The 14361-nt window shown below is 36.1% G+C and overlaps 1 protein-coding gene across 1 annotated transcript; it reads right to left on the minus strand.

Annotated features, from left to right (window-relative positions):
• Positions 1-12943: 12943 nt before the first annotated feature.
• Positions 12944-13931, minus strand: LOC18034667 (BURP domain-containing protein BNM2A). The gene is made up of 2 exons (XM_006423175.2): positions 13878-13931; positions 12944-13748 (listed from the first exon to the last, which is right to left on the minus strand). The coding sequence occupies exons 1-2, from the start codon at positions 13926-13928 to the stop codon at positions 12951-12953; spliced, it is 849 nt and encodes a 282-aa protein (XP_006423238.1). The 5' UTR covers positions 13929-13931; the 3' UTR covers positions 12944-12950.
• Positions 13932-14361: the final 430 nt, after the last annotated feature.

The following is a 14361-nucleotide window of genomic DNA, read 5'->3' on the forward strand; positions in this document are numbered from 1 at the left end:
AGACTTGTCTCAGAAGCGGTTTTTACTAGAGGAAGCCAAGCACTAGGCCCACCAATTAGAGAAGAATTAGTGGTATCAATTATGCAAGAGAGAATATCTAAAATGCTAAATTATGCTGATGCTTTTATTTTCTTGCTAGGAGATCTTGCAACTTTTGAGGCACCGACTACATTTGCATATTGAGCCCACTTGAACATTCATAAAATACCCATCGGTTTGTTAAATGTTAATATTTTTTATGATGGCTTGATAAATTTTATTAACCATGCAATAAAGAATCATTTTGTTCCATACTCTGAAAAAAAAAGACTCTTTATCTTTGCTTTTACTTCTAATGAATTACTTAATCTTTTACAAGCTTATACACCAGAGCCAGATCCCAAAATATTTGTGCTAGATTGGTCGACTGATGATGGTAGCAGTAGTAGCAATAAGAAGTACAAATTAGATTTAGCTCTTCGTCTATAAATATTTTCTATTGCAATGTTCATATGATGTCTTCTAAACTCTTCCTCTTTCCTTTTAAAACATTGAGGACAATATCTCTTTCAAGTTGGGGGTAAGGAATAATTGATAATTGTGGAATGTCTTAGTCCTGGTGATGTTTTTACAAAAACATTTCTGTAAAAACTAACTTTGGACTAAATTTGAGTCGAAAATGGCTGGATATAGAGAGTGCAGTACCTCTAGAAACACATATTCTTAATCCTAGAGTTTTATTAAAAAAATTGACTTTTTCTTGTTCTTTGTTATCTGCTTTTAGGCTTCTACATCGAGTTCAGGTGAGATCTCCTCCTCTTCTTCTTTTATTATTTTTTCTCTTTTATTATTTTTTATGCATATCTATAAAATTATAAAATGTTAAGATAATGTTTAGATTAGGTTGGGGGGTAGGGATAGTTGATGTATGTTTTTAAATATGTGTGTTTGTTTTTCTCTTTTCTTTTCTTTTTTTTAAAAAAACCCAAATTTTTTTTGTCTAGGATGGCTGTGTAAAGAGTCACGACTTTTGAGACGCATCTTAATAGTCTTGTTGTATTATATTTTGATTTTGAAATTCATAGTAAATTGTTTTTGTTCCCTTTTCTTTGAATTACTCAAATTTTTTAACTCTCCACTTGGTTAATAAGTCATTTAATTGTTTACTCATTTAACAGGTATTATTGAATCATTCTTCACACACACACACACACTATGACACATACTAGTGGGTTGTAAGTTAAAATTTTTACAGCATTTAGTTCTTTTGATTTATTAGGAATAATATCTAAGGTAGTAGAAAGTGTATATTGCAAAAAATAAAAAAAAACAAAAAAATAAAAAAAAGAGAAAAAAAATGAATGTTTTTAATTTTGCTATATCTAGAACCTGAGTAATTAAGTCCGTAGGGGTGTTTCAACACCTAATACCCTAAGGTCAATTGGTCTGGGAGTCATTGGCCTAAAGCTCGCTACATGCGTAATAGATATATTGTTTGCTTATTAGAAACCCGAGTAATTAAGTCTGTAGGGGTGTTTCAACACCCAGTACCCTAAGGCCAACTGGTCTAGGAGTCACCGGCCTAAAGCTCACTATATGGGTTAAAAATTTAATATTTTTAATTTATATGTGTGAATAATCTACTGCCTCAAGATAGAATTTCTAATGAATTTTAGAACAAAAATGTTAATTTTCTTTTAATAAAGCCCCATAAGTATTGTGTTAATTATTTAAGTACAAAAGAAGGTTTGATAATATTCTAGATAATGAGTGAATACTAAAGAAGTACTGAAATTTGGGAAAGTTTATTTATTTGGTAGTTTAGAGGATAGACAAACAACTATTAACTTGCATGTGAATTTTGTAAATCTTAATTTAATATAACGTTATAATTGCTAGGGGCTAGCAATAAGCTGATTGGGGGGTGTGATTAGTATTAAAAATTGTTTAATTATCAAGCGATACAAATATTATTTTGTGTTTAAGTTATAATTTATATTTGTGTTTATACAATATATTAGGAATTATTAATTATGTATTATGTATTAAATATATCTAATTTTGTATATTTTTGTGTGTTTATTAGGTAAAATATTAATTTCACGTAATTAGAGGCTCCAAACAGATAAATGAATATTAAATTTGGATTCCAAAAGTCCGAAAATCTTAAGATAAGCCAAGATCGGCTGAAAATTGGGCTTGTGTAAAAATTGTAGACTTTTCATGTTGACCGAACAATGATTGGATAATGAAATGAGCTTACAATATATATGAGTGCATGAGATAGCTGGCAATTTTGACTACATCTCAACCGTTCATGATTCAATGGCCGTGATTGTGCCACATGGCAATGGTTGGTGAAGCAAGCTGTAGGATCCAAATCTTTGTATTCGGGTCGACCTGATTCACCCATTAACCCGCCAAATCTCAACCGTTCTTTGGCCAAATCAGACGAGTCAAATGATGCCACGTGTGATGCTGACTTTTGAAGTTTGACCAGCCATTGGATCTTGATCTAATGGGTTTGAGGAGCGCATGCATGAAGCTTATGATGGACCGCAAAACACTGGATTATGAATTTATTTTTCTATAAATAGAGATTCATTTTTATGTTTTTAATCATCTCTCTACATTTCTCTTCTTCTCAATTTCTCTGCATCTCCCTGTAATCTTGATTTTCAGGTGTGTTTTAAATATTTTGTATAATTATTTTTATAAATAAATTTAGTTTTATTTTCAATTTTAGTTGTTTTTATTACTTTTAATTATAAGTAATTTAATTTTAATAATTTTTTTATTTCAATTATGCTTAACTAAACAATAATAGTTAGGGTAATGTGAAACTCTTAGTAAATAAATACGATTTAATCAAATTCTTTTTTTAATCTTATAAATTAAATTATTTTCTATTTAATTTTATACATATTTTATATTTTGAAATTTTGATTTATTGTAGATAAACAAGGTAGTTTGGCACAATAAATTCTTAATACCTTAATATAAGGTATGGTAAAAAGGTATTTTGACTTATTGTAGACAAATTAAATTTTGGCACAATAAATACTTAATCCATCATAAAATTAAAGGAAAAATAATAATAATTTATATAATTAATCTTTTGGGCAATAAATCTAAAAAAATGGCAAAAAGAATTCTTTTAAGTCAACCCTAACTAGTTCAATTTCATAGTTTCATTTAAATTAAGTTTTTTATATTCAATTTTTATTTTTATTTTTAGATAAAATAAAATAAACAAATTAAATATTTTCTCTGATAATTGACATCGGACTCATCAAGCTATAATATAACAAGACACTCTTATAATTGGGAGTTAAAAATTACTTTTAAGTTGTGTCAGTACGCTAAACAAATTCGTACAACAATTTAATCTATTGCTTTAATCAAATAAAAAACAATAAATTCAATAAAGTATAATAATAAAAGAGTAAGGGAACAGAGAGCAAAGATAATAATTTTTATGTGGTTCGGCAATCCCCGCCTACGTCCATGCCTCCAAGCCAACCAAGCTCAGGAATTTCACTATCCAAGCCTCCCAAGACTTCAAGTTCTTTACAATTGACTTTCAATGTATCAATAAATCTTTACAACCAAGAGATTATCTCTCAATCTTTTCACTCAAGTATTTCTTACACTTATACACTCACAAACTTGATGAAAAAATAAAGATTACAATAATGAAACTCTCTTTAAGAGTGGATGTACAATTGACAGCTCAATGAAAATTTAATCTATGATGATTTTCGAATTTGGATGCTCAAAATATGTTGTTTAAACTTGTTTGTGCTTGCAATAGTCTTAAAATTGAAGTTTGAGTTAAGTTCTTATAGCAAAAGTCCAAAAACTAGCCATTATAGGCAAATTTCAGCAATAAAGCAGCTAGCGCTTAATTTATTCGGCTCCCAACTTTAGAACAGTAAAGTTACTGTTAAATTTGAACTTTGCTACAGTAATACTGCTTACAAAATTACATTTTTGCCCAAACTTACTGTAATTATACTATGGCCTAAAACGTCATAGAACTTTGCAAATATGTCTAATTTCAGAATTTCTAAATAATACTCGTTATTCCCAAAGCTTTCTGAAATTATGATATGGCCCAATACATGATAATATTTTTCAAAATAATCCTTTTCAAAATTTAACGTAATACTTATAAATTTCAAAGTTTTCAAAACTTTTTCAATTTAATCCAAAATTTGAAAATGTGAAGTTTTCCTTATGCGGCTAGCCACTAACTCTCCGTTTACTTATGATATTTACACTTAGGCCCTCAAATTGTCATAAATTATAGTATGGCTCAAAATTTTTTAAATGTTTGCAAATAAGTCCAACTCTGGAATTTAAAACAATACTTATTAAAATCAAAGATTACAAAACTTTTCATTTCAGTCAGCATCTTGAAAAATAACTAATTTCAAAAAATACTTAGCTTATACTTGTAAAATTTTTGATTTATGAAAAAATAATGATTTATTAAACAAAATCTTGAACTTCTCAAATGCTAAACCATTCATATATTAAATTATACCAGCTTTACAAGAATTGTCGCAGTAATGAGTTTGTTGAGCTCTAAACTTTATTCTTGATTGCGCCATTGTCCGTTGAGTGTCTTGAACTTGATTGCTCGTGATTCACTTCATCGTAAATATTATCCTTTAAGAACTAGTGAAATGTGAAATATAATATTTTTCAAATCACTTAAGACACATGTTTGTTATCATAAAATTACATAATATGTAGCCCTTTAGGCTAACAAAGTCTTCATCACCTCAAAGAATGTATAAACGAAGAAATAATTAAGTGTGAATTCTTCAAAGTTTCGAGAAAGATTAATGAGAAAGACGACAAGTTCGAATTATAAGATGATTTGGTCTACAAGTTTCACCCTCCAGACTATATTCAAACTCAAGGATGAGTTTCTTTTAAGTGGGAGAGATTGATGTAGAATGTTATTTTAGGGTTTAGAATTTTTATTATTTTAGGATTTTCTACTTTAATTAGAGTCAATTGTGGTATATGTTTTAGTGTTTTATTTCCATTATAATTGTGATTTAGTTTTCCTTTTTAAATTAACCTAGGGAAATATATTTCTTCTATTATAAGGAGAGATGTCTCATTCCCGTGTGTTGTTAACCTTTAGCTTTTGCTAGGGTCGCCTTTCTTTATAAAAATAAAATAAAATAAAATAAAGAGGTCTTGTTATTATTTTCATAACTTGAGATTCAATTATTTAATAAAACCGCCTTTTATAATTCCTCTAGAATTATCTATCAAAATCTTTCTTGTAGAGTTGTTTGGATTACAGCATAATCTAATCTCACTTCATGCGTTATTAAAAATTTCGTCAAGTCATTTGGATTAAAATAAGATCTAATCACATTTCGATTAGAGTGTATGCTAATCGCATTAACTTGGTCCGCTACTAGAACGATATCTAGTGTTTTTTACCCTAATAATCCCGCTTCTACTGCGCTCGCTTCCTCAGTCTGGTAAAAAATTTCGTTCAAGTGATGCCAACATTAGCCGCACTGTTGCGTCGTACGGTGACGGAAATTTTACATTCATTTCTGGCTCTAGTTGCAATTTTATGTAATTTTTGTGCGGATGTTCGTTGCGATTTAAAGAATGGTTTAGTCCCTTCAATTGAATGTGTTTGGAAAGTCCCATGATGCTTCAATGACCATTGGATCATAGGCGAGTTAATCCTCACCCTTGATAAGTTCTTATGGTTTTTATAAGATCAACATTTTGGTCATGACTTATCAAGTAACGTTGTAAGTTTTTCAATGATAATGATATCACATAGTAATCATATTCCATTAATCCTCCAACCACTATTTGGTCAGTTGGCTTAGGTGAATAATTATTGATTCTTAATGAATCAAATGTTTAATTAAAAGCTTCTTAGATCGTTATTAAGGCTTTGGTGATTAGCAATGGAAAGCTTTGAGAAAAACCCTCCCCCACCCATGGTTGATGATCGCTCCACCAAGAAGGCCAAGTTTATGGCTCAAAGTGATGTTGGTGAAACTTCTGAGCGCCTCTCCTTTCGAGACCAATTAATGAAGTCACAAAAGGATACAGAGGAAGAGTTGTTTGGCAGCGACGACGATTTAGATTTAAATCTGGAGGATGTAATTTTTATGAATACTGATTCTATGCCATCCATAACTTTTTCACCGAAAGTTCATGAGCAGTTGATCAAGCCTTGGCAGAATACAGTTGTGGTTAAACTGTTGGGTCGCCGCATTGGATACAGGGCTTTGTGTAACAGATTGGAATCGTTGTGGAATTTGACACCGGGATTTAACACCATTGATCTAGAGAATGATTTTTACTTGGTCCGTTTCAAGAATGCAAGAGATGCGGATTATGTTTTAACATCTGGACCTTGGACTATTATGGGACATTATCTGACGGTACAACCATGGTCACCTCACTTTGATAGTTCTAAAGGGGAGATAGATAAAGTAGTGGCCTGGATTCGTCTCCCGGGCATGGCTCTGCATTATTACCACAAGAAAATACTCCGACGGCTTGGGCAAATCATTGGTTCGGTTATCCGTATCGACTATACTACAGAATCTGCACAGAGGGGTAAATTCGCTTGAATAGCAGTAGAAATAGATCTTAAGAGCCCTCTAATTTCACAGTTTCATCTGGATGGTAAAATACAGAGAGTTGAATATGAGAATCTTTCGGTTATTTGTTTCCACTGTAGGAAGTACGACCATTACAAAGAAAACTGTTCAGATAGGGAGAATAATGGTCCGACTGAGGACGATGTGCCTATCCCAGGTGGTCTGACGGAGCATCAGTGGATGAGTAAGGCCAGAAACGACAGCCGAAATGAACCAAAATTCGGGCCATGGATGGTAGTGGCTCGCAAAGGAAAGTCGAGAGTGAAGAAGGAAAGCAATTCTAATCAGGCAACTGGCCAAGTTTTTCGGGGGCAGTATGGGAAGGAATCGCGATTCAATATCTTAGCTAATCTCGGGGAAGGAGAATCAAACCATGAGGAGAAACAGGATGCCCATATGGAACGGACATATAGAGATAGCAATACAATTAATTCTAGCCCTACTTTGTCGTCAAAAAGTAAACCCACTAGAAGGACAGATGCTCACAAATCAGCTAAGCCAACAGAACCGGGGCACATGGGAACATCTACTGGACTGCATGCGATAACCCATGCTAAAGAAAACACAGCTCCTCAAAGCCCTTTTCACACACATGTCTCACGAGGTGTTACCAACCTCCATGCAAACCATGCAAGCCCCAATCCTTTACTTATGCCTGTGTACATTCCTACTAGTTTAAACCCCCTCCATCATTCGGCCATCTCTTTCTCTACTGATTACACCACTGCACACCTCCCTTGTGCTAATGTCCATCCTAAAACCTCCAATGGCCAAAACAGTGCTGGTGGGCATATCACTCTGTCCGAATTAGATGGTGACCCTCCTAATCTCACGGGTTTAGCTGCTAACATGGACATGGAAGACGACACGAATGATAGTGATTATGTGGCTACAAGTGAGGACAGGGCTGACTCTTCAGAAGGTGATGTGTCCCTTGTTGAAGAAACGGCCATGGACCTAACGGAAGAGGCATCTCAGCCGCTGCAGTAAGGTTCTATTTTTCTCTAATCTTTATATCATGAAGTTACAAATTCTTTTTTGGAATGTACAGGGGGCGGCCTCGAAGGGTTTTCGTCGCTCTTTTAATACCCTTATAAAAAATTATGGCCCTTTCATGGTTATTATAATGGAGCCTAGAATCAGTGGGAAGCAAGCCGATGATTTTATTAAATGCAGTGGATTTGAGTACTCTCATCGTATTGAAGCTACGGGTTTTTCTGGAGGTATCTGGATTCTTTGGCGGGGTTATTTTGATGTGGAAGTCTTATTCAATCATAAGCAATTCGTCCATTTCAAAATTTCGAAGAATGATATTCTTGAAACTTGGATCACAACTGTGTATGCGAGCCCTAATCCTATTTTGTGACAGCAGTTGTGGGATCACCTTGATTTCTTGGCTAGAACGGTTCATGGCCCGTGGTTGGTGGGAGGCGATTTCAATTCCATTCTTTGTGCTGATGAGAAGAAAGGTGGCTCTACACATATTTCTGGGGTGTGTGGTCTATTTAAGAGTTGGTTTACTAAGAATGGAATGTTTGATTTAAACTTCCATGGTCCCCGTTTCACTTGGTCTCGTGGTTTTCTTATGAAGAGGCTGGACAGAGCTATGTCGAATACAGAGTGGCTAAACAAGTATCCAGACAATGCAGTTTTACACCTGCCAAAAATTGCTTCAGATCATAGACCCATCTTAGTTCGGTTTAATAATGATGCCAGTAGCGTTAGGGGACAAAAACCTTTCTGTTTCTTAGCTGCATGGCTTACAGACAATTCTTTTGAGGAGTTTGTCTCTAATGCTTGGATTAATAGTTTGCCGTATCTAAATGCAGCTGATATTTTTGTGAAAAAGGCCTTGGAATGGAATAGAGACCATTTTGGGAATATTTTTGAAAAGAAGCGACGGATCTTAGCATGCCTGGGGGGGATTCAAAAGGTATTAGAAACTAAGTCCCGACGAAGTTTGGCCAGGTTAGAGCTCAAGCTGAAGAAGGAGTTAGAGGAAATTCTTACACAACAGAAAATTTTGTGGCTTCAAAAATCTCGTAAAGAATGGCTTCTCCAAGGGGATAGAAATACAGTTTATTTTCACCAAAAAACGTTGGCCAGACGTAGAAGAAATCGTATCACAACTATCCAAAATGCTAATGGGGAATGGATTGTGGATAATGAAATTATTAAGCAGCATGCTACGGCTTTCTTCTCGACCCTTTATAGTAGTGAGACTTTGGCTTTCCGACCATATCCAGTCAGGGGCTGCTTCCCTATCCTTGATGCAGCTCTCACTCACGGGCTCATGGCTCCCATCGAGGATAATGAAATCCAACAGACTATTTTTAGCATGAAGCCACTAAAGGCACCTGGCGTGGATGGTCTTCATGCGATTTTCTACCAATCCCAATGGCATATCGTTGGCCACTCCTTCTGTAAATTTATAAAGAATAGTTTCAGCAGCGCCAGTATTTTGAAGGATATTAACACTACGCTTCTAGTTCTCATTCCAAAGGTTGACCATCCGGTTAATCTAAAAATGTATCGATCGATTAGTTTATGCACAGTGGCATACAAAACCATTTCTAAAATTGTGGCTAACAGACTGCAAGCCCTAATGCCGATTCTTATTGGTCCTCAGCAAACTAGCTTTGTGCCTGGCCGTCATATCACTGATAATATTGTGATTGCCCAAGAAGTTATTCACTCCATGCGCAAGAAAACGGGGAAGAAAGGATTCATGGCGATTAAAGTGGATCTCGGAAAGGCGTATGATAGACTTAACTGGGATTTTATTTATGAGACGCTGCAGGAAACGAGACTGCCTAGAGATATGATCCAGATCATTATGGCATGTATTACTTCGGCTACAATGAGAGTATTATGGAATGGTGAAGCTTCTGATGAGTTCGTTCCCTCCAGTGGTATACGACAAGGAGACCCTCTTTCCCCGTATATTTTTGTTCTTTGTGTGGAGAGGCTCAGCCATGAGATTAATAGAGCTGTCACTACTAGGGATTGGCGGCCAATTCGACTTGCTCGTCGTGGTACCCCTTTTACTCATTTAGTTTTTGCCGATGACCTCTTACTCTTGGCTGAAGCAGACATTGAACAAGCTGGGGTGATAAATATGGTCTTAAATAATTTTTGCCAGAGCTCGGAAGCCAAAGTTAATAAGGCTAAATCTCAAGTTTTCTTTTCCAAAAATATTTCGGCTCGGGACATGAAAAGAATTGGGGCTGAACTTGGTTTCTCCGTAACCAAGGACTTGGGCACGTACCTTGGGATGCCGCTGCTGCATACTCGTGTATCGCAGCATACATATCAAAACATTATTGACAAAGTGGAAAGGCGTCTATTGGGCTGGCATGCTTCTCTGTTGTCTTTGGCTGGCAGAATAACCCTTACTCAGACAGTTTTACAAGCTATCCCGGTTTACGCAATGCAAACATATTTCAGCTGGGATATTTTTGTTCTTTGTGTGGAGAGGCTCAGCCATGAGATTAATAGAGTTGTCACTGCTGGGGATTGGCCGCCAATTTGACTTGCTCGTCGTGGTACCCCTCTTACTCATTTATTTTTTGCCGATGACCTCTTACTCTTGGCTGAAGCAGACATTGAACAAGCTGGGGTGATAAATATGGTCTTAAATAATTTTTGCCAGAGCTCGGAAGCCAAAGTTAATAAGGTTAAATCTTAAGTTTTCTTTTCCAAAAATATTTCGGCTCGGGACTTGAAAAGAATTGGGGCTGAACTTGGTTTCTCCGTAACCAAGGACTTAGGCACATACCTTGGGATGCCACTGCTGCATACTCGTGTATCGCAGCATACATATCAGAACATTATTGACAAAGTGGAAAGGCGTCTGTTGGGCTGGCATACTTCTCTGTTGTCTTTGGCTGGCAGAATAACCCTTACTCAGACAGTTTTACAAGCTATCCCGGTTTACGCAATGCAAACAACTAGCCTCCCCATTGGAATTAATATGAAGATTGATAAAGCGTGCAGGAAATTCATATGGAGTGGTACCTCAAATCAGCAGCGGATGAGTATGGTTAGCTGGGATACATTGTGCAAACCAAAGGCTTATGGAGGCTTAGGACTTAAGGAGCTAAACGTGATGAATAAAGCGCTTTTAATGAAGCTTAGTTGGAGAATCATCTCAGCTAAGGATAGCCTATGGGTTCAGGTCCTGTGTACAAAATATGGGGTTAATAATTCCAACCCCCCACTGTCCTTGCTGACTCGCTATGGATCTCATATGTAGAAAGCTATTGGAAGGATTTGGAGTGATACGATGTTAAGTAGGAGCTGGTCTGTTGGTGATGGTAAAAGAATCCGTTTTTAGTGGGATTGTTGGGTGTATAAGGATAAGCCCCTTGCGAACCAGGTCACTTCTCCTATTCCCGATCACCTTACTAACTTAATGGTTGCTAATTGTGTGGCAGCGAATGGGCAATGGAATTGGGCATTATTTGATCATTTTCTCCCTCACTCGGCCATCATGAAGATTGCGTCCATACATCCTCCCTCAGATTTGTTAGGTCCGGATCAATTTTATTGGTCGCATTCTAATAAAGGGAATTTCTCAGCCTCCTCGGCTTATAGTGTTATCAGCTCTCCGAATAATTCTTTACAGGATACTAGTTGGAATATGGTTTGGAAGTGGCAAGGCCCTCAGGGTGTTAAAGTTTTCATTTGGTTAGCTCTTCATGGCCGGTTGAAAACCAAATCTGAAATTGCAAGGCGCCACATGGTGATAAATACTGAGTGTGATAGATGTGGGGCCCCGGTTGAGGATATCTTGCACGTTTTAAGAGATTGCATGGGTACGAAAGGTTTTTGGTATCAAGTGATTCCAGTAGCAATGAGGCAGCATTTTTTCCAAGCTCCTTTTAAAGAATGAATGATGAATAATCTCCAGAATGCATGGCCTATTTCTGGAGTTTGAAATTGGGTTTGCTTTTTTGGTATAGCGATATGGAGACTATGGTTTTGGAGGAACCAGTTCTGGGTGAATGGATTAGCTATGGACAGTTTATCCATGGTTAATGATGCCAAGGCTCGCACGGAGGAGGTGATTTTAATTCAAGGGTCTTCTTTGAGCTTGAAAAATAAAAAAGTCACCAAATGGATTGGTTGGTCGCCTCCGAATTGGCCATGGTGCAAGTTGAATTCAGATGGTGCATGCAAAGTGAATGGTGTAGCTGCTGCAGGGGGCCTGATTTGAGACCACAGTGGTCATTGGGTTGCTGGATTTGGGATGAATATAGGGAATTGTTCATTGACTACTGCAGAATTATGGGGTCTTTACCAAGGGTTGACTCTTGCGTGGAATAAAGGGATCCGTTGGCTTTGTGTTGAGGTTGATAGTCGCTGCGTTACTCAACTTGTGAAGAATAACATGGTGAATCCCAATGAGTTTTCTACCCTCATTCGTGCTATTCAAGAACTCATCAAACGCAACTGGCGGGTGGAGATTACTCATGTTTACAGGGAGGCTAATTTTGCCGCGGATTATTTGACTACTTTAGCTTGTTCCCTCCCGCTAGGACTTCATGTTTTGAACTCTCCTCCTAAAGGAGTGTTACAGTTTATGTCCCAAGATAATTATGGGGTAGTCTATCCCCGCCTTATTATTTCTTAGCTCTGTTAAGAGCCCCTCTTAATCCAAAAAAAAAAAAAAAAGCTTCTTAGATCGTTCATAATGACATCGCATAGTAATCATAGTCCATAACTCCACAAACCATATCCTTTTCCTTTTCTTTTTTCTTATTAAGATAAATGGAGAATCGTGTGTGAGATTTGATTTTCCTCTAGTAGTTCATAAGATAAGATAGCGGAAGTCCACCAGTTCATAAATTTGGCTAATATCATATAGAACTAACTCAAGATGTAATTGAGAATTCTTAATTTTCTATTCTTAGTCCATGAACTATTCTCAACTGAGCTATGGAATATTATCAATAAATAAAAAGGTATTTATGTATGCTAAAAGAAACAATTGTGAGATCAAGAAATGAAAGCAAAGAAGCATGGATATACTTTTTTTCCCTTAATTAATGATATGCAAGGAGTTACGATTTCAATGAAAATCACAGTTAATTTACAAACATCAAACTTATTTATGAGGATGAAAAACTCGGTACATATTTTAATAAACAGCCACATTATTCTTTCAAGCTAGGCTGAATACAATACACAAACAAAGCCTCTTAAACATTACTGACACCAAACATTACTAGGCTGAATACAATACACAAACAAAGCCTCTTAAACATTACTGACACCAAACATTACTAGGCTGAATACAATCAGACATTACATAAACTCATCTTTAGCTGCTGGAACGAAGACAAGATGATCTGTTGGGAAGTAGTGGCAGACGGGGATAGTTCCCGGCTTAATACCAAGTATCTGAAATGATAGATGGTCAGGATTCCACTGAGAGGTATCCAGATGACAAGCTGAAATAGCGTCAGCTATATCTCCATTGTCACCGACCAGAGAAACCCTGAATACTTTGTTGATGTTCTCTGTCATATGGCTATGGCAGCCGTAAATTGCATAAGGATAGGACATGTAATGACAAGCTACCATCTTGGAAGCAGGGATCTCTTGCACCTCTAGGATTGTATAATTTTGGAAAGTATTACTGGTAGACTTTGTGGTCACAGTTTTAAAACCTGTCTCCGAGCCAAAGATGCTGCCAGCAAAATCAAGCATGGATTCTAAAGAGGTAGCACAAGTTTTGATTTCATCTTTGATGGGATCGGTTTCACACATCCTGAGAGTGTCTTCCATGGCTTTGGCTTGCGGTGAGACGCGTGGGATGGAGGTTAATTCAAGAATATAAGGAAGTTGTTTCAATGAAAATGGAAAGGAATCAGCTTCTTCTCTAGGCAAAAAGTGAGCAGAATTTGAATGATCTTCAATTGGAAGATAGAGGGCCATTTTATTACCTACCTTTAGATCCCTCAAGGTGAAGAATATCTTGACCTCGCTTGAGTTTACGTCCACATGGGATGAATGATGAGCTATATGCATATGATGAAGTTGAACATCCATTTGAGGCAGAGACTCCTCTCTCAATTCCCTGGCACCGCTTCTGTATGCGCACTGAAAAAAGTTCAACAGTAAATAAACAGCATGAACTTTGAAGGGTCGTATCAACTCAAGAATTAATGAACAAATTAAAATGAAAAACTTATTTTGCAAAAGGAAAGATTAACCACAGTTGAAGACTACCAGGAGGAGGAGCTGTAGAAGGATGTTCCAAGAAGCTAATCCTAAACCCATCTTGCTCTGGATAACTCGTTTGTTTTTTGGCTACTGAATGAGGTATATTGTATAACTCGATCGAGTGTCGACAAGTTGTAAAAGAAAAATTTTACAGAGGCTGCCTCAGTCCTCAGGTGAAATAGATTAAAATTCGGAACTGTGACTATGGAAGTAATTGTTTCTTTTTTTATTGGGGCTATTTTACAATTTAAAAACACTTCGAACACTCTTTTTCCCTTTTTAAATTGATGGGACCCATCAAACTACTCTACAACCCGTTTTTTAATAATAATTTTAATTTCTAAAATATCCTTCTCGTAGTTTACTAATAAATACGAAAACAATATAACTATATAGAAATAATTTTAAACAATTATCACCGTTCACCCTATAATGGATTTACATCACTAACATTCAACAATTTCTCTCTTAAAAATGATTAAATAAATTT

This window comes from Citrus clementina, unplaced genomic scaffold, assembly GCF_000493195.1.
Source record: "Citrus clementina cultivar Clemenules unplaced genomic scaffold, Citrus_clementina_v1.0 scaffold_8, whole genome shotgun sequence".
Classification (NCBI taxonomy): Eukaryota; Viridiplantae; Streptophyta; class Magnoliopsida; order Sapindales; family Rutaceae; genus Citrus; species Citrus x clementina.

Excerpts from the sequence above, each read along its gene's own strand:
- LOC18034667 (XM_006423175.2), bottom strand. The coding sequence starts at position 13,928 with ATGGGTTTAGGATTAGCTTCTTGGAACATCCTTCTACAGCTCCTCCTC. Across the intron at positions 13,749-13,877 it reads TTCTACAGCTCCTCCTCCTG|TGCGCATACAGAAGCGGTGC; the intron begins GTAGTCTTCAAC and ends AACTTTTTTCAG.